Genomic DNA, 27,328 nt, shown 5'->3' with positions numbered 1-27,328 from the left:
CTGGCCAAATCAAATCTTTTATCGTACTAAGTAAATTCTGTTGGGCCCACCGTGTATGTTTGTAATTTATCCATTCCATTCATCCATTTTTTCAGCTCATAGCAGAGGTTGAGCTTAAAATCCAAGCATATTTAGACCTCCAGTGGACCACACCACAGGAAACAGGGGAAATAATAATTTCCACCGTTGAAACCTTCCCAGGGTCTTTATTTATCATCTAGCCTTTTTCTCTCTCTCTCTTTTTTTTTTTTTTCTAATCACATAGACATGGATGAAGGGAAAACACACTTATCAGCTTGATGCAAAACTTGTGTGGCCCCCAAGAATTTTTCAATAGTAGGAGTTCAATTGACAATGTTTCTTGTGATGTGGTCCACCTACGCTTTGGATATAGTAAAATGGATGGACGGAGGGGATAAAATGCATAAATCACGGTGGCCCCACAGAGTTTACTCAGTACACAATCCGCTTCCCAGCCCTAACGCGCTCCTTCCTCCGAGCATTGCTTGCGTGCGAGTATTCCGTCTTCGGACAGTGGAAATAGGAAAGGCTAGAAAGAAGGAAGAGGATAGAGAGAGATGGCGAGCAACGGCAGCAATTCATCTCCCAAAACCAACCCTAAAAAAGCTAGTCTGATGGATCCTCATTCCATCAAACACCTTCTCGACGAATCCGTCTCCGAGGTTCCAAAACCCTAGACCTCATCCCTCTCTTTATCTCGATTTCTCTCTTGCATTTCTAGGGTTTTCAGAGACTTTAGATGAGGTTCTAACTCTTCTCTTCTTGCAGATCGTCACCGGCCGAGGACACACCGAAGACGTGCATCTGAGCAACATCAGATTGCTTGTGGGAACGGTCATCATCGCCATTGCTCTCGTCGCGCAGTTCTACCTTAAGAAGTTCCCGGAAAACAAAGATTTCCTCATCGGATGCATCGCATTATATCCTTCAAAACCCAATTCTTGTACATCGCTCGGAGAACAAATCATCTTATTTTCAATGTTTTTGCAGTGTAATCTATCTATTGGAAATTGGATTTTTTTATTTTTTTTTTAAATTTTATTTTTGAGATCTTTGGCTCCTTTTTGGCAAGTATATCGTCTTCAGCGGATTGTTGCAGATGATCATCTACAAAAAGGAAAAGAATGCGATCCTTTTCACTTATCCTCTTCCAGTGAGTTCTTCTTCTTCTTTCGGATTTTAGGAATACGTCAATTTTTTTCTTCTCTGTCTATTCTCTGTTCTTTTTTTTTTCTTAAAAAAAAAATTATTCTAACAATGGGGAAATATGCAATTTGGGTTTGAATTATAGTAGCATTTTCGCATGGGTAGACCGTTCATCTGGTGGGTCTTATCGTAGATGCTTGACGCTGCAAATGTACCTCTATTGGATAATTTGAGCTATTCAATAATTGACTTGCAAATGGATGGGTAAAAGGAACATAAGAGAAGGCCAAGGGGCAATCTGCAATAGACAATTACCATTAATGAGACGGATGTAATTGTTTGATGGGGGTTTGATCCATCACACATCCATGGTGGGGCCCACCAAATGGAGGCATGTTCTGCCGAACATTGTGTGATTCCACCATTATCTTCTAATTCAATTGTGAGATTGATAGAGTAGAACTTTGTTTGATGCAACTTATACAGTATTCAGCTATTATATATAAACTAATGAAATCAACTTATTTTAAACACTTTGATTGTTATCAAAGCAGTAAGATTTCTAACACAGGTTCAAAGCTTCTAGTTGTGAAAGCTCCCATGGTTCATGCTCTAGTTAATGCTATTGGATTGGTGAGGCATGCTGAAAAGCCCAAGTTTTTGACATAAAAATCATGTCGACTTGGGAAATTGGATGACTGAATTTTGTAGACAAACTGATGGTTGTGGTGTAGAAATTTACAAAAAGCAAGGCTAGGAGGGTGATTGGCATCAATCAAGAAGATGATTGTAGTGTTCAGATCAGGGAAAGGTTAATTCAAGAGATTCACAAATTTTGGCTAACCTACACATTGGATGTCCAAGCCAACCCAACTCTACAGAATCTTGTTTTCCTAGTTCTGATCGACAACAAAGCTTCTCAAGATGTGTTAAGACAAATGCAACTCCAAGAGCAACTATATAAAGTATTACGTACTTGCTTCCAACAACAACAAAACAAACTAGATTCCTTATCATATTAACCAACCAATAACCCAATGGGAGCAATTTTACCAAAATCACGAATCTTCCTATCTTTTCAATTATGAATCTTGCTATCTGGATTATGGGTCATTTGCAATCCCAATTGCTATTTCGACTGATCCACAAGTATGGTTCTATTTTGACTGATCCCTGGTGATCTCGATCTATATTCACGGTGAAGAGATTTATATGTTGATTTATGAAATAGAATGCATATATAATATTACACATGTGGGCCTTGTAATAATAATATTCCTTATTTCATCTATAAATTGCAGTATTGATTCTTGTATAAAACTATGTTATATACCGAGTTATGTGCCGGAGCAACCCACATGATGCCACCCCTAGCATACAACCATTGGAGGAAGTAGTGTACTACTTGCTTGTTCCTATACCATGTACCGAAATGAGCCGTGGTCTAGCTAACACAAAGACACTTGAAACTAGGCCCAACAACTCAATAACTTGTATTAACATAAACTTGGTAATGACTTTTCAAAAGGGAGGTATATTGATTGTTTCAAGTTTTGTGATTTGGAAGAAATCCATTGTATTGATATCCTTTTGTGTTTCGTTGTTTGGAGTGCGTTGATTCTTGATGGAAGGTAGATTGTGAAGTAAAAGAATTTTCTTTAATTTCTTAATTTGATAATGGATCAAACTTGTGGTTTAAATGCTCAAACTCAATTCAGACTTGTGCTTGATTCCATGCTGCCTCGAACTTGATTCATTACTCAAATCAATTTATTTCAAGCTTAAGAATTGTTAGTGTGAAGTTGTTGCCTTTGCAAATTAGACAAAATGCTTGTACTCTATCTCTATGCGAATTAGCCATGGGTAAACAAAGTCTCTAGCCTAAAGGTGATATCTTGGATCTCCGGTGCAACTTGGTTATCAAGTCAATGAGACATTGACACTTGAATCGTAACGACATGGACAAGAGTACACCCACAAGAATATTTGAGTAGACAGGGATACTTTATTGATATCAAACTTCTTCTTACAATACTCAAGCAAATATCACATAGGGAAAATTTTGGAACGCCTACCTCCTACCCCACCCCCTCTTTTGTATACCCTAAATGAATCTTCACTGAGAATTCCCCTAAACTAAGAGATTCATTTCAAACCAATCTAATCTACCTAAGATGGTTGGACTTGTACTACATCTACGACGAATCTTCTTCTTTGGCGAAAGCTGGTGGTGCAACCCTATGCATCATCTTGGCACAACCTTTGTTGGGAGTCAACTGTAGATGATGTCTCTTTTGCTTGCACTTTTGTGGGTGCCAACTTATTTGTTATAACTACAAAGTTCTTTGTGGATCCTCAAATATTTGCCTCACTTTTCGTGCCACAGTCATCTTTTGCAAAAGTGCTTCAATTCAAGTACTGAGACCTATTTGCATGTTTATCAATGTGGCCGCCACTATCAATGGATCCACCTATCAATCCATTAATGAATCTAAGTGTAGGTCCAACGTTTTTGCATCTTCAGATGTCAACTTTTCCTTTGACTCTATAGATCTCTTCATCATTTTCTACTTCAATTCTAGATTATTTGTCACATTCCAAGAATCAAAGGATTCAATCATTGGTGTCTTCATAAGCTGGGGTCACTTGTTATTGGTTGGGACCTTGGTGGGGATGTTCCCTTACGTGTCCATGTACTCCAACTTCGGTCCTTGAATTCCCTCCACACCAGAACTCTACTACTTGAATAGTGAGATTGCCTGCCGCATGCACGCCTATCCCACATCGAAGCTCCTACCACTTTGCGTATATGTAATATTCTAGGGTTTTTTTTTTTTTTTTTTTGGGGTGTAGCATTGTTTAGGTTCTTAGTCTGTGCAAGTGGGGCCCATGGGAACTCTTGGATCCGGGATCCAAACCATTGATATTAGGGACCGGGGGCCCCACTAGAGATTTCTGATACACTAAAAACTCTGAAATGGAAAAATCCTAACCCTGCAATGTGTGGCCAAAGAATTGACAGTTAAGAAAGAAAAAAGAGCAATAATTCGCATTAGACCCAAGAAACGGCCAAATATTCTATTGGTAAGACCCTCTTGGGAGTGCAGTCAATGCATTCTAGGTGCATGCCTAGGCGCTTTGGCCCTATTGCACCCTGCCTAGACTCTGGGTGAGGCGACTGGCTCATGTATCAGCCTAGGTGCACCTAAGCATGCCTGCTGCACCGGTGTTTTTTTTTTTTTTTTTGAAATGTGAGATACCCTTATGGGCACCTCATAGGTATGGTTTTTCACCACCCAATAAGGGTGTGAATAGAAAAGAAATGGCTTTTAAGCCCTTTTGCAACAACTTATCTCCTTTTATGTTAAGGTCATCGCCTTGGACTTCTTGAAAGCAGGTTGAGCTTTAGTCATTGTCAGACAAGAGATAAACTGAATTGGGGATTTCAGGAGAATTGGAAAACATAGGTTATTTGGGGATTTTGAATATTGGATTATAGGGTTTCAAAATTTTAGGGATTTTGGCAAATTGTAATTTTAGATTGGTGAATTTGGGTATTCGGGGAAAGTGGGAAATTTAGGGTTAGGATTTGGGAAAGTTAGGATTTAAATTTTGGGAATTTGGGGGAAATTGGGAATGTGGGGTTCCAGGTTAAGAGGAATTCATGCATTGACTTTTGATTATTTCAAAAACATTAACTTATGTCCATAAATGATTAAATATCAATGTTTATATATAAAATTAAAAAATGTGCCTGGAATCTCTAGGCATGTGCCTAGGCCACTTGGACATTTCAGGTGCTATAGGGGCAGGTGCTCCTGGCGCCTTCAACTATACTGCCTCCAGTTTCAGGGATTTTCTGGTGCATGGGCCATGCAGAGTTCGACCCATCATATCAACAATTTGGACAACTGAACGATGGCCCTAAGGCTCCGCCTCTACAATTCACCCATATATTGATAATGCCTCATTCCATGAACTATATAATAGAGACGTGCATGTATGTCCCTTCACATGTGTATCTCCAGATGTGGCATTCCTATGGCTGTTTATGAGCAAACACAGGTATGTGAATATGTAACATGATGCCAATACCACTTTTAAGGGGATTTTCTTCTACTAGAATCCACCATGTCAAGTGGGAGCCGCAGATGACTCAAACTCATAGAAACAGTTGTATAACTGTCTCCAGCGTGGTAGCCCCAGGAGGCACCATGATAAAGTTCCCTTGCATGTGTGAAGCAAATGGGGGCTCCCATAGAGCGACTCCAGAAAACGGCCTTAAAAATTGGCAACCATGGAGTTACCCCGTGAGCATTTTGGGTGGTTTTGATAATTGATCCCTAATAAGATTCCAAAAAGAAGTTGATAATTGGTACCAAGAAATAGATGGTGAGAGGTGGGTCCAGCTCCATGGCTTAGTGGTGGACAGACTCTATTTCGACATTGAGACCATGGGATTGAGTGCCCATGAGGGGTGTGTGTGTGTGTGTTAAAAAAAAAAAAACGAAGGCAGGGCAAGAGCTCAACACCAAAGAGGACTTGAAACACACTAAAACACTGAGATCAAGGTACCACTTGTAGTACCACACCATGTTTCTGCCAACATGCCTCCAGTGGAGGACATCGGTACCATGAAAATGGTAAACCCCACCATGAGATCACCTGGCACAAAAATCAGGCTCGGTCGCTCAGGTGGGCCACACTGTTGGAATCAATGGACAACCAATGGTATAACTCAACATAGAGTTGTGGCCTACCTAGTGATTGGATCAGCCTTTATTTTTGTAAAGGGCAATCGTCATGGTGGGACATAATGTTTTCATGGTACTGACTTTCTAAACAAATGGTATGTGGCAGGATAGATGGTACAGTGCCCCAAGTTGTGGTATTGTTGCCTATAGATGATCAGATCTGATATGTAGGATCCTAAGGTGGAACCATTTGATGAAATTTCAGAGGTTCTAGGTGTCTTGGATTCTCCATGAAACTATGTTGCTGATGCTCTCCCTCCCTCTTCTTCTTCTTCTTCTTCTTCTTGAGATTTGAATTTTCAGTTGCAATTGCTGTGTGCAGGGATCATTCAACAGCACTGGACTGGTAGTATCTTCCAAGCTGCCAAGATTCTCTGACTTGTATACACTGTCTGTTGCCAGTGCAGATCCAAAATCTGTTTCTTCCAACAAAGCAGTCCATTTCACAAAGAGTTTTACCAAGTGGTTAGTTCATTTGATATATTTTCAAATTTCTCCTTCCAGGGATGGAATGCCAGAATCCTCGTTTTGGCATGGAGCTATTGTACTACGCATGAGGTGTATCTATTGTAAGCTTGGGTTTTCAGTTTGTACAAGTGGGGATGCACGTCAGAAAAGAAAAAAGATTGTACAAGTGGTGATCACAGTCCAATGATTCCAAACTGTTGATATTATGGGTTGTATTGTGAATTCCACGTGCACCAAAAATTCTCCCAAATTGGTCATGACCGTTGAATCTTCCGTCATTGCTCTGTTGTATTTTTGTATGTGGACCATTTCTTCTTCTTCTTCTGCTTCTTTCGTTTTCTTTTTTTTCTTTTTTTCGTTTTTTTTTTTTAATACTGTCTGCCTACTGGCAACCACTAAATATTATAGGACTTCCCCATATTTGGCATATGGCCAACCGATATGGGATTTCCCCGTATGGGAGATACTCAGTATATGGGCTATCAATACCACAAAAGGTTATAGGATTTCCCCATATTTGGCATATGGACCAACAATATGGGATTTTCCCGTATGGGAGATACTCAGTATATGGGCTATCAATACCACTAAAAGTTGTAGGATTTCCCCATATTTGGCATATGGACCACCAATATGGGATTTCCCCATATGGAAGATAATCAGTATATGGGCTTATCAGTCACGAGCTGCCCCATGGATTTGAATCGTGGGTTCATTGGTCACTTGTACAAACAGAACCTAAGCATGCCATAGATTTTCTCAAGCTGAGCATTGTTTAATGCCTCTTTTATGTTGCATGGATTGTTATCCCATTTTATACAAGAATTTGACTGAGAATGAGTAGAACTATTTGATCACAATCCATGAGTATGGACGAGTTTATGCAAGAGAGTATAAATCATTGGCATTCATAGATCCAATTGGTAGAATTTGAATGTTTCTTTGATTTGCGGGTTTACTCATGATGGGATTCTGGTGGAAGGTCTGTTCTAGAAGGATGTTGGCAAACTGATTGATGATTATAGCGGAGATTCTCGAAAGAATAAATGAACTCAAACAGGACGAATAGATATGACACAACAGGTCAGACAGCAGTTTGCACTCATCCCTTGAAAATTTCAAAGCAATTCTAATTCTACTGGTTTTAAAGAACTCGAGTTCATAGGATTCATGGCCAACCATTTCTCTGGACATCTCTTTGAAAACAGAAATGAATATGTAACTTCTCTTTCCTACCGAGGCCATTTTAAACCTCCACACCTCTTAAATGGGGATGGCCACAGGCAGCAGCCCAGGTGGTCCACCTTGCTCCCAGGCCTGGCTTGCCATGTCCCATTTTCAGCCTAGATTTTTAGGCTTGCGGCTGAATTTAGGCCCCATATAAAGAGCCTACCCAGATTCTATATCTTTTGTTCAAGCCTGGGCCAACCCCAGAGGTGCAAGGCTGTTTATATGACTGATCAGTCATGCTAACCCATGCATAGTAAATATTTTGAATTGGCTTTTCATCTGAATATTTAAGGCCCATTTCAAGATGGCTGTGGTAAATGTGTCTACTGGCAAGGAGCCTCATAAGCCACATTGGTCAAATGTCCTCCATGCAGTAGTCAGGCACATGCCAAAACCATTGATCAGTTGATCATGGAATTTTGGCATTTATTGCAGATTGTTGAGTTGCTCGCTCCTTAAATGTGGATTGTTACTTTGCCTTTGCTCACCTTTTGCACCATCAGTCCATCTGTTGATAGGCAGCTGTTTGGATTACTAGGATTATCTCAACTGTCATGAATTTTTGGGACACCGATTGGGTACTACCCCTGCCATTCCTTATCTAGGAATGGACAGGGCTTTGAGGCCACCGTGATGTATGGGTTTTATCCACACCGTCCATCTATCTTGCCATGTCATATTAGGGTGCAGGCCCAAAAATGAGCGGTTCCAAGGTTCAAGTGGATCACACATCGGGGATTAAACACCTATTATTGAAAAAATTTTGGGGCCACAAAAGTTTTGAATTAAGCTGATATTTGTGTTTTCCCTTCATCCATCTCTATGTGACCTTATGAACAGGTTAGATGGCAATTAACCATCACGGTGGGCCCTGGGAAGGTTTCAACGGCGGTTCTCATTATCACTGCTTCTTCCTATGGTGTGGTCTACTTGACCCTTGGATCTACCTCATTTTTGGGCTTGCACCCTAAAATGATATGGCAAAATGGATGGATAGTGGATAAAACTAGGGGTGTACACGAACCGAGCTTGCTTGGTTAGCTCACTCGACTCAACTCGAAAAAGCTCGATTCAACTAGGTTCAAAGCTGAGTTCGAGCCGAGTCGAGTTGATTTTTTGAGCTCGAAAATGAGTTCGAGCTGAGTTCGAGCTAGCCCCATCTCGACTCGACTCGGATCGAACCCAACTCGAATCGAACTCGGATTGAACCAGTTCGATGACTCGGTTACTTTGATATTGATGTTGCTCACCAAGTGTTTGATGAAATGACTCAACGAAGTGTGGCTGGTGGCAAGGAAGGTTTGTATATGAAACAAATAACTTTTTTTTTCTTGGTTTTTATGTTGCTTAGAAGTTGTTTGATAAAATACCTGTAAAATCACTGTTGTTGTTCTACATATAGTGAGATTTTGAAGGTGCAGTCCACGTGTTTGTGAAAATGCTACACAGGTGAACTCGGCTCGAACTGGCCCGAGCTGCTGACCGAACCAAGCCGAGCTGGCCAGTCAGGCTTGGCTTGAAGACCGAGCCGAGCCGAGTCGAGTCGAGGACAACTCGACTCAGTTCGACTCGATGTACACCCCTAGATAAAACCCATACATCATGGTGGCCCCTCGGAGCCCTATCTGTTCCTACCTAGGGTCGGGCAAGGGTGGTACCCAATCTGTGTCCATTTTTTTGTGCGCAGCTATTGAGGGGTCATGCTAAGATCCATGTGATATGGAGTTGGAATGCAAATTGCGGTGGTGGTTCCTTCGAGTAGCTGAATCCAAGGTTTGGATTTTTTTTGTTTTTTTTTTTCCTTCGGGTTTTATTAACCTCGCTACCCACTATGGTGAATGTGTTCATTGACCCATCTCCGTCGGATTTTGTGAACTCCAAACGCTGCAAAAGGTAGTCGACAATGTTGATTAATTGGATGCTGGTGTGGCGATGGCTAGAATTTTTCGATTTTAGCACCAAATTAGACTGATGAATCATGATATTTGCTGCAACCAAATGCACCCTTAACGTAGAGTTGCATTAAAATGTTAATGCCAGGAACATCGTCTTGAGCATGCTTCTGTTAGGATGGAATAGGCAAGGATGCCAATGTTTTTCTTTTTTTTCTTTTTTAGAAAGGTAAGGATGCATATATATGCGGATGGTATTCAGATAGAAGTTTGTATGAATTGGTATTCCTTTCTATCCTATCCTTGCAGCTTCCAAATGCAGCATTAGAGTGTATCACAACCTGGTGTTGAGCATAGTGAGTTTCAGAGTGACTCAGCTCGATTTCTTGCTGAGTCAAGTTGACTAAGTTCTGAGACGTGTTGAGTTTCCGAGTTTTAGAACTATGGTATAAGAGACTATTCTGATATACCCCAAATAACTAGCGGAAATCTATGGAGTGCACCTTTGATGTGGATCATTCGTTATGTGGGCCTTATGTGAGCCGTCCATCATCTAGATCATTCATCATTAATGGTTGACCTTTGATGTGGAGTGTCCATTATATGGCCGACCTTAATGTGGGTCATCCATCATGTGGGGCCCACTTTCAATGTTCATTATGCATAATGTGGAGCTTACTTTTGATATGGATCATCCATCATGCGGACCCCACCTTTGATGTGGACCATCCATCATCTAGGGTCACCTATGATATGGACTATCCTTGAGAGGGAGATAAGTTGGTTTAGGGTTGGAAGTTTAAGCAATAAGCTAATTTTACAAAGGTGGTCACCAACCATACAATTAAAAAGCTACAAATTGTTGGATGTAGGCCGGTGGGCCCCACTGGTGAGCAATCACTAGTGGGTGGGTCCCACATGTTTAGGCTTTCTCCAGCCTTTTCCATTCGGTTGAGATTTCAAATTCAACTTTGAATTTGAAATATAATAAGAGATAGGGATTTGACCGGATAATATGGTTTCATCCTATCTCATCCGATCTTTCCCTCCTTTCCTATAAAAAAAGGCCTGCGCTCTCTCTCTCTCTCTCTCTCTCTCTCTCTCTCTCTCTCTCTCGTATCAAGAAATACGATAAACCGAGAGTATACAGAGAGATACTGTGTGCACTATAGTCTGTCCATCTTAGCTTGTCCTTGGGACGATTTGATCCATAGATCGCAATCCGAGGCCACTATATACCATAGGATCAGAGGTGTGAATAGTTCCATCTGCTCCAGTAGTAGATAGGCGGGCCGTTGGAGCACCGTTCTTCTGCTTTGTGAGGGTTCCAAACTTCGTGTAGACCGTCAAATCTTGAGGGCTCACCTTCTGCGCATCCCTACAATGGTATCAGAGCATATTTAATGGCGGATCTCCGATTATATTCATTTAAAAAGGTAAGTGACCTAACCTTTTTTTTGGATTAGAATCTATGACTTTCGAATGGTAATGGATCAGTATGTATACGGTGGATTAGATTTTGGATACACGCATGAGGATACATGTAGCATATGCATGTATCCTGACTTTAAATATAATCGGCATAAATGTATACAGGTATGCCATATGCTTGTAAGCTCGATTAAGTTTCCATACACATTATGCATCATACCACGTGCGTGTACATCACAGTCATACCACATGCGTGTACATTACAAATATGCATCACAAATATGCATCATACCACATGCATGTGCATCTCACACAAAAAATAAAAAATAAAAAATACAGCAATAGTTGTTGTATTGAACTATACCACTAAAATTATAACTGGTGACGTATCTCACCATACATGAATGATTGGTTGATGTACATGCACGTGTGTTGGCTTCTGTACATATATGTGTCACGTGTCACGTGTGTTGGCTGACGTGTCACATGTGATGGTTGATGTACATGCACACGTAATGTGATTAGCTGGTGTACAGCATGCCATAAATGATTGCACACTTGGGAATCAGATTGGCTAGTGTACATCAGTGACGTACACAACTAAGACACGTTATGTGTTTTATTTACGTTGACAGAAATAGAAGTTGTATTCACATGGGTTACTTGATATGTACCATGATATGTACTGTATCCAATCCGACCATCCAATTAGACCCACAACATCGTGTTGGTGGCCCACCGAATAAGATGGCCCATTCACGTTGATACGTGCATTGAAGTGCATTCACATTAACAAGTGCTTGTGAATGTGGGCCCTATGGACCATGATTATAGCACATTAACGTGTCCTTTTTGAGTCTTTAAAGGAAACATATATATTATTGCATGGACCATGATCAGACCGACACGATACAAAAACATAGCTACTGCGGATTGGCTGATGTGCATAAAACCAGCCATGTAGTTGTTGTATTCAAATACACTGCTAAAATATAGCTGTCGTATGAAGAAGAAGCGGATTGGCTGCTGTTCAATCACACCAGCTATATTAACGTCAGCAACATATGTAGGTCTGATCACATGGTATGAGTAGTATCCAAACCGTCTATCCAACAGGCGAGCTCGGATATAGGTTAAAACAGGCAAATATAATTATAAAATGGGCCACACTGTACAATGAACATCTACCATTGTGGTGATGAGGGCGGCTGACTTGGGTCCGTAGGATAGAGTCCTGTCAGTGTTGCTGGCTCGGCTGTTCTAAAATGAGCGGTTGAGTCATGTAACTTGGGCGAAAGCCTAGGCTACTTGGTTCCTAGTGTGGACGGTACTACGTTAACCTGGGCTACGGGTCCGTGCTGGCTCAGGCCTAAAACGCCCAACGGTTTTGAATCAGGCGTACCACCATTTTTTTTAAAGATGGTCCTAAGCCATATAAGCTAGAATGGTGTGGCCCACCTGAACTTTAAATCGATTTTTTTTCTCATTATTTCATGCTGCTACTTTATACTTGATTTTTAGATTTGATCAATTATACATGCAAATGAATGTTGTTTCTTTTATAAAATTTTCTTCATTGTTGATCAAGAGTTCATTAGTGATCGAAATGATCATCAACCATGATGATCAATGTTGATGAAAGGATCCATCATCAACAATGATCATTAACGGTGATGATCAAATCCATCACTAATGGTCATGATCACAGGTGAAGAAAGAACTCTCCTGATATCTTAGCACTTCATTTTTCTTTCTGATGATGATGTTTATATATGAGAAAATATTTGGCTTGATGTGTTTAGATCTAAGCCCCATATTTATTTATTTATTTATTATTATTGGAAATTGTAAAACTTAGTGCTTAGATACTCCCTATACACATAAAAATAGGTTGTGCATAACCTGAGTGGGAGTTTATTCTCCTCCACCAAATGATGCATGCAACTAAGTAATGGTAGGTTGCACGTTATATAAATTTATTCTTATAAAAGCATTAAATCTCATCTTAAAAGGAGAACTTGATTGTTCTACACCGCCCATTCGGGTATGTGGACTTTCAGATCTCATTAAGATGCGTTTACTACTTTTATACTTTGAAAATTTGTATAACACGTAGAAATGCTGATGATTAGTGTCAATACCTTAGATCATAGCTAAGTAGTGATACTCATGCAATGTAGAGATGGCCACCAAAGCGTTAATCGCTGAACAACTGAAAGGACAACATTTCGACGGCAACAACTACGAAGACTGGTCCCGCGCGGTGCGATGCCTTCTGGACGAGGACGACATATCTCACACACTCGATGTAGTTCAAGAGGAACCCATCCTAGCTGAAAACGGAAATTTACAAGAACATAGGGTTGCGATGACTCGCTATAATAAGTGGCGAAAACAAAATCGATCAGCCCGTAATGTCCTTCTTAGCACTATGCACAAAGAACTCATACCTACGTATGAAGTGCATGAAACCGCTAAGGGAATCTAGGAAGCACTGACAGATGCCTATGCGTAGAAGTCAGATGCGAGAGTTAGGGCAATGGAATTAGAATTCCAGGAGTACAGGATGCCTGTCGGCTGCCCCATCAAAGATCATATTCGTAAGATGGAGCAAATGATAGGTGCCCTTAGGAATATTGGGTGTAAATTGACTGAAAATCAGAAGATTATAGCCATACATCATTCTTTGCCTGAATTTTGGGCCCAAATCAAAAGAATTTTGAACCATACTGATTTTATCACTACATTCAGAGACTTTTGTGGCCACTTGGTACGTGAGGTTGAAATGAATGAAATTTAGCCAGGTTCGGCCAAGGCCTTTGTAGCAGAGACCTATAAGCGAAAAGCTAACAACAAACGGTTCAAAGCTCATAAGAAGGCGAAGAAGAATAATCAAGAACAGAAGACCACAACACCTCCTCCAAATCTCAAGAAGGGGAATGGAAAGAAGAAGCAGAAAAAGACAAATATAATTTGCTTTGTCTGTGAAAATTCTAGCCATTATGCTCGACAGTGTGTCTATAAAAAGACGACAATTTCTAGGTCATTAGATACTTTATATGTAGGCGTTTATTCTGAAATCCTTTCCATTGATACTATATCTAAAGAGTGGATTTTGGATTCAAGCGCAACAAAACACGTGACATGGAGTCGTCAAGGACTCGAGGAATTCTGGCCTGTAGTCAAGGGAAGTTACAAGGTGTATATGGAAAATAATGCTGTCAAAGATGTACTAGGAATTGGCGTTTCTCATCTCTGTACGCGCATAGGGCGAACAATAATCCTCCGTTATACTCTTTATGCACTGGGGATGCGTCGAAATTTAATTTTTTTCTAGGTTATTATTTGATAGTTTTGATATTTAATTTTTCAGGAAGAGAGTTTTTTTGAGATTGAATAACCTCATCTTTGCATGGAAAAATTTAATTTCAGATTTATTTATTCTGGACATAGATTGTGATAATGCCCCTCTTGCTTTATCTGATATATCGAATAAAAATGTAGTATCTGAATCTCAAAAATGGCACGCGAGGTGAGGTCATATCGGAAAGGATCGTATGACAAGACTAGTACGTTCTGGTCTGTTAGACTCCTTATCCAAAATTGATTTGTCATTTTGTGAACATTGTGTGTCCGGGAAGACATCGAAGAAACTATTTCCCAAAGCGGCTAGGTCCAATGACACACTAGAGATAATCCATTCAGATATCTTTGGACCCTTTAATGTACATGCCAGAAACGAATGTCAATACTTTGTCACTTTTATTGACGATTACTCGCGCTATGGATATGTGTATCTCATTTCACACAAATCTAAGGCTTTTGATTGTTTTCTTAAATATAAAGGTGGAAAATCAGCTTGAGAAAAAGATTAAAATCCTTCGATCTGATAGAGGTGGTGAGTATACATCTGAAACGTTTAAATCATATTATGAAAACGTTGAAATTGTTCGACAGTACACAATGACTTACACTCCACAACAAAACGGTGTTGCAGAGAGAAGGAATAGGACACTATTGGACATGGTTAAATCGATGATGGCACAAGTCAATCTCTCTACCACATTCTAAGGAGATGCACTGTTAACAGTCATCTACGTCCTTAATAGAGTCTCATCCAAATCCATTCCTAAGACTCCATATGAGATGTGGTCTGGAAGGACTCCTTCTTTAGCCAACCTACGCTCTTGGGGATCTTTGGGATATGTTTTGCTACCTACTCAACATAGAGGTAAACTTGATAGTAAAATCATTGAATGCATGTTCATTAGGTACCCTATGCATTCAAAGGGATACGTTCTAGTTTATGAGGACCATGGACGATGGATTGAGATAGAATCCCGAGACGTGACCTTCGTTGAAGATAGATACCCAAGCCGAATGAAGCAAAAGGTTCCAATAGAACTTTTTGAAATATCCGATGTATCTCAAGAGAGTGGGAGTGCTACTCCTTAAGATGAAGATACTCCTATAGTTCACCAGGACAATGAGAGGACATCTCAGCAGGCTCTTGAGTTACGTCGAAGCGAAAGAGGATTGATTCTCTGAAGATACTTCGATATTAAGGGGCAAACATTCTCTTGTATTGCAGTTGATGATGATGAACCTTATTCGTATCAGGATGCATTATTATCTTCTAACTCGGCCGATTGGGTAAATGCTATAGATGAAGAGATCGCTTCCATGGAGAAGAATAAAGTCTGGGAACTTGTTGATCTGCCTTCCAATCGCAAAGCGATAGGTAATAAATGAGTACTTAAGATCAAAAGAAAGGTAGATGGTATAGTGGACAAGTATAAAGTACGATTAGTTGCTAAAGGTTTTACACAACAAGAAGGCATTGATTACGAGGAGACCTTTTCACCTATTGCAAAGTTTTCCTCAATCCGCATGATCTTGTTCATTGTCGCAAGTTTAAACTTAGAGTTATATCAGATGGATGTAAAGACCGCATTCTTAAATGGTGACTTGGATGAAGAGATATACATGCAACAACCCATGGGTTATATGGACAAAAAGCATCCAAAGAAAGTCTTCAAGTTGTTAAAATCTATTTATGGGCTGAAACAATCTTCAAGACAATGGTACATGAGGTTCCACTTGGCCATCATCACTTTTGGATTCACGATGAGTGAAGAAGATCATTATGTATACATGAAATGGTCTGGAAGATCTTTTCTGATATTATTTCTATATGTAGACGATATCTTGTTAGCTGGTAATGACATACAATTGTTGATATTGACTAAAGGTTGGATATTCTCGAACTTTGAGATGAAAGACCTCAGTGAATCTAATTTTATTCTTGGGGTAAAAATCATCAGGGATCGCCCTAAGAAATTTTTAAGCTTATCTCAAGCAACCTATATACAAAAGATCTTAAAGCAGTTCAGGATGGAAAATTCAAAAGCTGTTGAAACCCCTATGGATAAAGCTACCAAGCTAGACAGGAAATCGTGTCCCCAGACCGAAGCCGAGAAATTGGCTATGTCCTCAGTACCTTATGCAAGCGCATTAGGGATCTTAATGTATGCTATGCTTTGCACCAGACCGGATATTAGCTATGCAGTTGACATAGTCAGCCGTTATCAGAGTAACCCGGGATAGTCTCATTGGCAAGCCGTCAAACGTATATTTCGCTATCTCAGAGGAACAAAAGATCTAATGTTGTGTTATGAAGGCACAAGCCTCGAGCTCAAAGGATATTCAGATGCTGCTTGGGGTAATGACGCCAATGAGGGAAAGTCTACTTCAGGATATGTATTCTTACTCGGAGGAGGAGTTATCTCATGGTCGAGTAAGAAACAGACATCCACAGCTCTTTCATCTATGGAGGCTGAGTACATTGCATGTTGTGCTGCAGTTCAGGAGTATGTATGGGTTCGCAGATTTCTATTAAGTCTGAGTGTTGTACTGAGTGTTAGTCAGCGTATATCGCTGAAGATAGACAATACTTCTACCATTGACTTGGCAAAGGACCCTAAATACCACCAGAAATCTAAGCACATTGAGATCAAGTATTATTACGTCCGTGATCAAGTGAGAGATAAGAAGGTCGCCCTCAGCTACATTCCTACTAAGAAGATAATGGCTGATCCCATGACGAAACCTATAGCTAGAGATCTATTTCAGGTTCACGTCAGGCAGATGGGATTGAGGAAAGCTTGACTGATGTACTTGTTTTGTAGTACCTTTGATCTTTCATTAATGAATATTATATTCCTTTTTATTCAGTATTGAACACTAATATAACTAGGTATGAAGATCATCAGCATTTACCTTGAAATCATGTAGGATTTCTATTTTTTATCGGCAGGCCGGTCACCCACTCGCACGGGTTGACTAACCTTGAATGTACAAGAGAGGTACATTTGGAGCTATATTTATACATTGAGGTATGAACTTCCATTTATTGTGAATAATAAAGGATGAGGATATGAGTGAGTCGTATCTGCCTACAATCTTATAAAGATTAAAGATGAGACTGATAAAGTCGAATAATATAATTGCACCATTCCGTTACATGCGATCAATGTTATGGCCTGAAATTAAAGCCAGGTTATGAGGTTATGAGATGAGTCGTACCTTATGTAGAATGACTTGCGTATTGTAGACTCGACATTCACCTAGTATTGTCTACTTTACGACGTGGATTGTAGCCACGTGCTGGGACCTATTACCTACAGATTGCTTTGATTCGATCTAATCATTGCAACATGCGAGTAGCCAGTCCCGTAGGTGACTCTTTGTGTCCTTAGTCCTCTTGTGTATATGAGGATGAGATTAAGTGTTGCTACTTTAGTGTACTATGATGAAAGGTTCTTGATTGGCCAGACTCAGTTACCCTAGGAAAGCAGCTTGATTAATTCCAAATTATACATCTGCGTGGAGAAGATCCCGTGACAGCTACACCAAGTTTCTAGAACTATAAATACGCACTTAAAGACTTATCCGCCGGCAGTATCGAGTTATTTTTTATTAGACTTTTGCAAACAATATTTTTCTTAAAAAGCATATATATATATATATATATATATATATATATATATATATATATATATATATATATATATATATATATATATATTGCTTTGAATTGGTTTTAGTCGAAGTTTGTGAAAAATCAAGTTTTCAGAATAACTTGATAAGTTAGATAAGTGCGTATGTTAGCCGAGTACTCCAGGTCGGGAGTCAACTCCATCCGGTGTGGTCATGCGGACTTAGACAGGCATTGCAAAGCTTGGGTTATTGACTACTAGTCAGGTGGTCACTTAGTACTTAACTACCTCTGAGAAGATTATGGTGATCCAGCTGGTCCCACGCCTCTGATTCTTTTAATCGTGATGTTTGATTTTTTTATTGTTATTAGGCAAGTTAGATGGACAAATCTTTTGTGCCTATCCCACAATGTGATTGAGTGGGGGATGTTGGACGTAGGCCGGTGGAGCCCACTGGTGAGCAATCACTAGTGGGTGTGTCCCACATGTTTAGGCTTTATCCAGCCTTTTCCATTCAGTTAAGATTTCAAATTCAACTTTGAAAATGAAATATAATAAGAGATAGGGATTTGATCGGATAATATGGTTTCATCCTATCTCATCCGATCTCTCCCTCATTTCCTATAAAAAAAAAGGCCTGCGCTCCCTCTCTCGTATCAAGAAATACGATAAACCGAGAGTATACAGAGACATACTGTGTGCACTATAGTCTGTCCATCTTAGCTTGTCTTTGGGACGATCTGATCCATAGATCGCAATTCGGGGCCACTATATACCATAGGATCAGAGGTGTGAATAGTTTCATCTGCTCCAGTAGTAGATAGGCCGGTCGTTGGAGCACCGTTCTTCTGCTTTGTGAGGGTTCCAAACTTCATGTAGACCGTCAGATCTTGAGGACTCACCTTCCGCGCTTCCCTACACAAACAAGATCCCTCTTATCAGAAGTTGCTGGTAGACCCCACCTTTTCAAGTTTTCCAACAACCATTTACATGTTATTTGAGGTTCTAAATAACTTTGCTGTCAACTCAGCGTCAAATCAGCTAGTTTTTTTAAAGCTCATTTGAACTTTTAGCTTCCAAAATAAATACTACCAAAAAAAATAGATCAAGTGCTTCCCGGACGCGGATTAGATACTGACAGGTTGAGTAGCGAGAGTCGCTACTCAAGTGACGTCACCAAGTTCCGTGGACTCCACTATGATGTATGTGTTGTATCCACAACGTCCATTCATTTGGAGATATTATTTCAAGGCATGACCCAGAGAACGAGGTAGATCCAAAGGTTTAGTGGATCCCATCAAAGAAAACAGTTGGAAGATTGATGCCCACCGTTGAAACCTTCCTAAGGCCCACCATGATGTTTTTTCGAAATCTAACATGTTCAAAAGTTAACAAAGAAATTAAAGAAGGGAAAACACAAATACCAGCCTGCTCTAAAACTTTTGTTGCCTTTTTAAGTTTTTTACGGTGGCATCACTCTCCCTACTGTTTTTTCTAATAGGGTCCACTGGATCTTTGGATGTGACTCGTTCTTTGAATCTTACCCTAAAATGATCTTTCCAGATGGATGGACCGCGTGGATACAAAACATACATCATGGTGGGGCCTACAAAACTTGGTGACGTCACTTCAGTAATAGTCTCGCTACACAACCTGTCAGTAGCCAATCCACGCCCGTGCTTCCCAGCCTCCTTACGGATACACCCATCCCAGTGGTCCCATGATGGCGAATTTACGGAACCATGGAAAACAACACCTCGTGACATGTGTGTGTGTGTGTGTGTGTGTGTATATATATATATATATAGAGAGAGAGAGAGAGAGAGAGAGAGAGAGAGAGAGAGAGAGAGTAATGCTCACACACAACTAGTTGGACGTTACATTTTCGTCCAACTAGCTATGCATTTAATGAAAAAAATCTTAATTAATGTAAGTAAATGCTTCCATTACATAATAATTTCATTTTAGCATGGAAAAGCAGTCATGGCTAGGTGGGCCCATCATTGTGTTAATGTAAAATCAACTCCGACCATCACATATGTCACTCCATGTTAGATCAATAGCTCAAAATTTAACCCCATCCGTAGTTCAAGAGGACCACACGATTGGAATCAATGTATATGTAAAGATTCACCCTCCAAACAGTTTCACTTGGTGTGGCTCACACGAATCATGTATGAACCTAAATTTTGGAGCCTAGGCTTACTTTTGGTGTGACATTTATTACTTGGAATAGATTTCACAGTTTCGTCATGATGGGCCCTGTAAAAATCAAGGGTAGATGTCTCTCTCGTAGTTATTCTCATTGGCGTGGCCCATCTGAATCACGGGTTAGCCTGATTTATTGGCACTAGGCCTATTACTTGATTATACATCTAATGGTCCGAGAGGATCTCATGTGTAGGTTAGGCCTATAAAAAAATTCAGGGGTGGGAGTCCATGTAGTATCTGTTTCAAACACACTACCGTTATGCGTAATTTGAGGCGGTAGTTAATGCTGTAATGTTGGTGGTCGCGGATTAGCTGCCGAAGTAATGTCACCACATTCTGTGAGCCCCACCATGATGTATGTGTTGTATCCACACCGTTCATCCATTTGGAGAGATCATTTTAAGGCATGAATCAAAGAATGATATAGATCCAAAGCTCAGGTGAACCCCACTACAGAAAACAGTGGGAACAATGACGCCCACAGTTGAAACCTTTATAGGGCCCACCATGATATCTATTTCAGATCCAACCTGTTTATAAGTTAACACTTAACACAGACAATGGAATAAGGGAAAACACAAATATCAGCTTCATCGAAAAACTTTTGTAGCCTCAAGATGTTTTCAAGGGTAGGCGTTCAATTCCCAATATTTTATGTGGTGGGGTGCACTTGAGCTTTGGATCTGTTTCATTCTTTGTCTCATGCCATAAAATGATCTCTCCAAATGGACGAACAGTGTGGATACAACACATACATCATGGTGGGTCTACAAAACATTAGGATAGGCCTGGGAAGTTTTTAATGGTGGGTATTCAATGTCTACTCTTTTATGTGTTGTGATCCACTTAAAATTTGGATCTACTTCATTTTTAAGATCATACACCGGAATGATGTATAAAAACTGTTGGATGGCGTGGATATACAGCGCATACATGGAGGTGGGCCCACGGTCAGTTAAGCAGCCCACTGCTTTGTTACCAGGTAACACTGATACACTCCCCCACCAATCTCGGGACTGTCCGACTTTTTTGGGAACCAACCGATCCAAAAGGTCCACCCTTTATATTTGCAGAGGGCCTACCGTGATGCGTACCACCAAATCTACTCCGACCATTGAATGTGTAATCCTGTGCAGGGTACAGAGCCAAAAAAAAAAATCATAATAAGTGATTCAGGTGGGCCATATTAATAGAAACAGTTGAGAGACGTCCACCTTTGATTGTTATCAGGCTCACCTTGATAAGCATGTGAAATCCATTCCAACCATTGGATTCCACACCAGATTCGAGGCCTGATGACTAAAATGAAGGCTCATAAATGACCATAGTGGAGCCATACCAAGGGAAACAGTTTTCAAGGTAAGCATTCTTTGTAGATTGTTTTTAATCGGGTGGTCCATCTGAACCACTGATGGGGCTGATTTAAGAGCCCTGGGTGTAGCATTGGGTAACTTAGCTAATGGCTGTGGTGGATTTTACATTAACGCCGTGGTGAAGCCATCCCAAGCCAGTAACGTCTTTTCCTCTTTAAAGTAAGTATCTTTTCCATGGGCATCATTCGTTAACATTAATTAGCATTAATTTGTCCAACTAGTTGTGTGTGAGCATTTCTCATATATATATATATATATATATATATATATATATATATATATATATATATATATATATATATATAAAGCGCTTGAATGCATGTTACCTTCCCATGAGGTCGAGTGTTGGCAGCCTGTTATTCATGGGATGGTAAAAATTTTAAACAAACGTGACATTTTATAGGAAAACTGGAGAAACAAAACCGGTGCAACCGGTTATTAAAATACCTCTCTCTCTCTCTCTCTCTCTCTCTCTCTCTCTCTCTCTCTCTCTCATTTTTTGCAAAAGCCTTGTGCCCACAGTTGAAACCTTCCTAAGGTCCACTATGATGTTTATATGAGATCCAACTTGTTCATAAGTTAAGACATACATGAAAGAAGGTAAAACACAAATTTCGGCTTGATCGAAAACTTTTGTGGCCCTTAAAAATTTTAATGGTGGACGTCATTCTATCCATAGTTTTCTTTGGTGGGTCCATTCGAGCTTTGGATCTGACTCATTCTTTGTCTCATACCTTTAATTGATATCTCCAAGTGAATGTACGGTATGGATATAACACATACATCATGGTGGGTCCCACATAATGTGGTGACATAACCTGTCTGTAGCTAATCCGTGTCCACACGTTCATCCATTTTTTGAGATCATTTTAGAGCATTAGACAAAAAATGAATCATATCCAAATCTCAAATGGACCACACCAAAAATAGCAGCGAGAATAATGATTTTCACCGTTAAAAAATTCGTAGGGCCCACCAAAATGTTTATTTTCCATCCAATCTATTAATAATATCACAAATACATGAATGAAGAGGAAAAACAAATTTCATATTGATCTGAAATTTCTGTGACCCCTAAAAGGGTTTCAATGGTAGACGTTCTATATTCCACTGCTTTCTGCAGTGTGGTCCAATTGAGCGTTATATCCGTCTTATTTTTCGGCTCAAGCCTTAAGACGAGCTCGCAAAATGGATGGATGGTTTGGATATAACACATACCTCATGATGGGACCCACAGAACTTGCTAACGTCAATACACCAACTATATAGCTGATGTGTGGTACACCAACCAATCCGCTTCTGCTTTGGATTCCATTGCGCTTAGGGGTGTACATCGGGCCAAATCGAGTCAAACTGGGCTCAACCCAGCCTGCACTTCAAAGATGAGCGGTGAACTGTCTCAGAAGTAAAGAGATTGACAGAGAGAGAGAGATTAGAGAGGGAGAGAGAGAGATAAAGATTTTTAGGGTTTAGGGTCGGGCGGCGTTCTCACTTATCTGTCTCAAATGGTTAGGGTAAGGATTTAAGAATATATATATATATATATATATATATATATATGTATATATATATATATATATATATATGGCCGAGTCGGGCCAGGTCAGGCCAGGTCGAGTCGGGTTTCGGACCGAGTCGGGTTTTGGACCGAGTCGAGCTGAAGAAAATGGCCAGTCCCGGACCGAACTCAGTTCTGGGTCGAGCTGAGTCGAGCTTTTTTGGGCCGAGTCAAGCGAGTTAACCGGGCTAGCCCGGTTCGTGTACGCCCTAATTGTGCTTTTTAATATGGAAGTGGGCATATGCGGATTAGATATTGACAGGTTGAGTAGTGAGTCGGCTACTAAAGTTACGTCACCAAATTTTGTGGGCCCCACTATGATGTATGAGTTGTATCAACACCGTCCATCCATTTTGAGATATCATTTTAGGGCATGAGCCAAAGAATGAGGCAGATAAAAAGCTGTAGTGGACTCCACCACAGAAAACAGTTGGGAGAGTGATTCATACCATTGAAACTATCCCAAGGCCCACCATAATGTCTATTTGAAACCCAACCTGTTCAAAAGTTAAAAAAGACATGAAATAAGAGAAAACACAAATATCAGCTTGATCTAAAACTTTCATGGCCTTTAGAAGTTTTCAACGGTGGGCGTCATTGTCCCCACCGTTTTCTGTGTTGGGTCCACTGGAGGTTTGGATTTAACTCATTCTTTGCATATTGCCCTAAAACGATCTCTCCAAATGGATGGAAGGTGTGGATACAAAACATACATCATGGTGGGGCCCACGGAACTTGGTGAAGTCACTTCAGTAGTGAGTATCGCTACTCAACCTCTCAGTATCTAATCCACGCCCGAAGTGGATAGAAACAATGTGAATTGAACTTCTATCATTAAGAAATTCTCAGGGTGGTCAGGGTTGCACTGTGTTCGGTAAGGGCCAACCGTAGTGTTTGTGAGAAATCCACCCAAGCCATTAGTTTTTGGAGATCATTTTAGGACATAGGGCCGAAAATGAGCTGGATCCAAGACTCAAGTGGGTTGCACTAAAGGAAAAGGTGGGTAAGAAAATTCCTATCGTTGAAACCTCCCTGGGTTGAAAGTGATGTTCCAATTGCATCTATACCATTCATAGCAATATTCCTACTAAGATGAACTGAAAACACAAATATTATGCTGATTTAAAACTTCTGTGGCCCCACAAATATTTCAACTGTGGATGTTCAATCCTCACATTTTTGGCCCATTTGAGTCTTGGATTGGCTTAATTTTGGCCTCGTCTTAAAATGATATGGAAAAACAGATGGATGAGGTGGATTTCTCAGAATAAACCACGGTAGGCCCCACCTAGGTTTCTAGCACAAGGCAAGGTAACACACACACACACACACACACACACACACACAGAGAGAGAGAGAGAGAGAGAGAGAGAGAGAGAGAGAGACTAATTCCATGGTCTCAGAAATTCAGAATTTTGGGAAAGGCAGATATGTTAACTATTTAAATGAAATATAAACTCTATTTTTATCTTTCTTTAAATAGTTGCCTAACATTCAAATATGAAACGTTTGTAAATCACAGAGTACGGGATGGGTGGTAAGGCATCCACACATGGAGATGTTTACAGTTATGGGATCCTTCTATTGGAGATGATCACAAGAAAGAGGCCAACAGATGACATGTTTAAGGACAATTTGAGCCTTCATCACTTAGAAAAATCAGCTTTTCCAGAGCAAGTAATGGAGATTATAGATCCAAGACTTCTCCAAGAAGATGCTCAAGCTATCAACTTGAGAAATATTCTTGAAGCAAAAAGCTCGCAACAACTGGCTTGAAGAAGGTGACCGCAACACCAAATTTTTCCACCTGTCTGCCACAGATAGATCCAGGAGGACCAGAATTGGAGAGATTCAGTTGGATACAGGCACGGTCACTACAAAGCTAACGTTGATCAAGGAAGCAGCTGTGAACTTCTTGTCCAACCTATTCCAATCGGATTCTCAGGTGCAGACGGAACATCTGTTGGACATCATTCCTCAGATTTTATCTGCTGACGACAATAGACAGCTTATGGAAATTCCATCCATCGAAGAGGTCAGGAATGCAGTAATGACTATGCCTAAGGATGGGGCCCTTAGGCTGGATGGATTCTCTAGAGCCTTTTTTGTGAGCAGTTGGGAGATTGTTGGAGCCGATATCCTCAGGGCAGTCACTCACCTATTCCAGGGAGGCAATCTGCCTAGAGCATATACCACTACATTGATTTGTTTGATCCCGAAAGTGTCAGCCCCCAAAAGATTCTCCGATTTTAGGCCCATTAGCATGTGCAACTGCGTGTACAAGGTTTTTGCCAAAGTAATTACGAGTAGGTTGGCCTGATTTCTCCCGAAATTGATCTCTAATTAGAACAAGAGGCGTTCGTGAAAGGAAGATCAATTGCATAAACTATTGCACTAGGCCAAGCGTTATTCAGAGATGTTGACCATAAGGTCTGTGGCAAAAATATTATTCTCAAATTGGATATGGAAAATGCATATGATAGAATCAAATGGGTTTTTCTAAAGCAGGTTTTACAGCGTTTTGGCTTCAGTAATTCATGGATCAACATGGTGGAGAGATGTTGGAACAACAACTGGTTCACGGTCTTGATAAATAGGGAAGGTGCAAGCTTCTTCAAATCATCCAGAAGAATACGTCAGGGAGACCCTCTATCCCCAAGCCTCTTCATCCTAGCAACAGAGGTGCTAAGTAGAGGCTTCATAAATCTAGTGTCCAATAGTAGTTGTTCTCCCTTTAAGCTCTAGCAAGGATGCAAGAAAATTCTTCACCTCCTGTATGCTGACGACACAGTCTTTTTTCTCAACGGCGGGAGTGCTTTAATTAAAGCTGTGGCAAAGTTCCTGTCCTCCTATCAATCTGCATCAGGTCAAAAAATCAACTAGAGGAAAAGCTGCTTCTATCACTCCTCCAATCTCCCCGCTAGCAGGGTGCGGGCGATAGAAAGAATTCTTGGGATTCCTAGTTCTACTGCGTCGTTCTCATACCTAGGAGTCCTGTTAATCAAAGGTAGGAGGACCAAGAGTACTGTGTACCAGCTGATGATTGACCAGATAAAGGCAAAAATCCATGGCTGGACAGCTAGGCACTTATCCCAGGCTGGTAGAAGTACACTCATCAATCATGTTCTTTGCGGCATTCTTGTTCACACAATGGCGGCAACTACTATTCCAGCTCAAGTGTTGGCGACACTAGAATCAAAACTTACAAATTTTTTATGGGGCTGGCATGATGGTAAGAGGAAACTCCACTGGCTGAAATGGAACAGAGTCGCTTTACCTAAGGAGGAAGGTGGCCTGGGTATTTGAAGATTAAAGGACGTGATGAAAGCGCTCAGGCTAAAGATGGCTTGGTCTGTTGTGCTCCGAAACGGGTCTAGTATCTGGGCTGAATTTGTTTCTTCTAAATATGGTCTCGCCTGAACTGATCAAGCAGGCAACGTTCAACCTACGTGCGCATCCCCCTTATGGAAGCATATAGTTAAAATGATCCCTCTCATTTACAGCAACTCTTAATGGCACGTTGGGCAAGGTGAACTAATTTTTTAAAACTGCAATTGGTCAGGAATCGGCCTCCTGGCAGCGTCTGTTCCCCATCCGATCCCTCCTAATATCCTCTAACTCAACGTTCATGAAGTGATGCACCAGGATGGTATTGACATGAACTCTCCAACGGTCTTCCTTCTTCCAGGAGAGGTGGTCGATCACATCAGAGCGGGGGGTTTCTGCACATCTTTTGAACCAGATTAGTTGTTCTGCCCACACGATCGCTCTGAAAACTTCTCAGTTAAGTCTGGATGGGAAATCTACAGATCGAGAGGGCTGGAGATGTCATAGGCTAAAAGGATCTTTTATGCCGAAATCCCCCTCAAGATTTTAGTTTTCATCTGCAGGTTGATTCTGGGGGCTATTCCTGTTGATGAAAGGATCCAGAGGAAGGGTGTTAACATCGCCTCTAAATGCATTTGCTGTGAAACCGATCAAGATTTTGCCCCCCCAATCAAAATCCCTTAACCATCTTTTCATCAGAGGTGCGCTAGCAGATAAGGTATGGAAAGCTTTTAACGCCCTCTTCAACCTCCATATCCTCCCTCATGGGTCCATCAGCGATAGGCTCAGGTCATGGTGGAATGTCCTACTTCCGTGCGGTACTTCATCCCGCTTACGCCGAATAATTCCGTGCCTAATCCTATGGGAGATATGGAGAGCCAGAAACGCTGCAAAGTATGAAGGTATCAGCCCGAGAGTG

The 27,328-nt window shown here is 40.7% G+C and overlaps 3 protein-coding genes across 4 annotated transcripts; all 3 read left to right on the top strand.

The window, feature by feature from the left end:
• The first annotated feature begins 422 nt into the window (after positions 1–422).
• On the top strand, positions 423–1,056 carry LOC131236261 (signal peptidase complex subunit 2-like). Its single transcript, XM_058233384.1, has 2 exons — positions 423–683; positions 790–1,056. Exons 1-2 carry the CDS (start codon positions 579–581, stop codon positions 1,054–1,056), a joined length of 372 nt encoding a protein of 123 aa, XP_058089367.1. The 5' UTR covers positions 423–578.
• On the top strand, positions 1,057–6,695 carry LOC131236244 (signal peptidase complex subunit 2-like). Its single transcript, XM_058233372.1, has 2 exons — positions 1,057–1,174; positions 6,244–6,695. Exons 1-2 carry the CDS (start codon positions 1,121–1,123, stop codon positions 6,574–6,576), a joined length of 387 nt encoding a protein of 128 aa, XP_058089355.1. The 5' UTR covers positions 1,057–1,120; the 3' UTR covers positions 6,577–6,695.
• Positions 6,696–7,274: 579 nt separating this feature from the next.
• On the top strand, positions 7,275–25,378 carry LOC131236245 (probable LRR receptor-like serine/threonine-protein kinase At3g47570). Of its 2 annotated transcripts, none has more exons than XR_009166648.1 (2): positions 7,275–7,472; positions 9,307–9,804. XR_009166648.1 is itself a non-coding variant. In XM_058233373.1 (2 exons), exons 1-2 carry the CDS (start codon positions 7,436–7,438, stop codon positions 24,856–24,858), a joined length of 291 nt encoding a protein of 96 aa, XP_058089356.1. In that variant the 5' UTR covers positions 7,293–7,435; the 3' UTR covers positions 24,859–25,378. The 2 variants fall into 2 exon arrangements, 1 of the variants encoding a protein (XP_058089356.1); XM_058233373.1 differs by lacking the exon at positions 9,307–9,804 and adding an exon at positions 24,605–25,378 and having other exon boundaries at positions 7,293–7,472.
• Positions 25,379–27,328: the final 1,950 nt, after the last annotated feature.

This window comes from Magnolia sinica, unplaced genomic scaffold (assembly GCF_029962835.1).
Source record: "Magnolia sinica isolate HGM2019 unplaced genomic scaffold, MsV1 ctg348, whole genome shotgun sequence".
Classification (NCBI taxonomy): Eukaryota; Viridiplantae; Streptophyta; class Magnoliopsida; order Magnoliales; family Magnoliaceae; genus Magnolia; species Magnolia sinica.
Note: the sequence above shows the minus strand (reverse complement) of the source record. Positions and strands in the feature narration are given on the sequence as shown.

Bases quoted from the DNA above. Each gene is read 5' to 3' on its own strand.
- LOC131236261 (XM_058233384.1), top strand. From the start codon at position 579: ATGGCGAGCAACGGCAGCAATTCATCTCCCAAAACCAACCCTAAAAAA. The intron at 684-789 runs GTTCCAAAACCC...CTCTTCTTGCAG, and splicing joins TCGACGAATCCGTCTCCGAG to ATCGTCACCGGCCGAGGACA.
- LOC131236244 (XM_058233372.1), top strand. From the start codon at position 1,121: ATGATCATCTACAAAAAGGAAAAGAATGCGATCCTTTTCACTTATCCT. The intron at 1,175-6,243 runs GTGAGTTCTTCT...TGCTGTGTGCAG, and splicing joins TTTTCACTTATCCTCTTCCA to GGATCATTCAACAGCACTGG.
- LOC131236245 (XM_058233373.1), top strand. From the start codon at position 7,436: ATGAACTCAAACAGGACGAATAGATATGACACAACAG. The intron at 7,473-24,604 runs GTCAGACAGCAG...TGTAAATCACAG, and splicing joins GAATAGATATGACACAACAG to AGTACGGGATGGGTGGTAAG.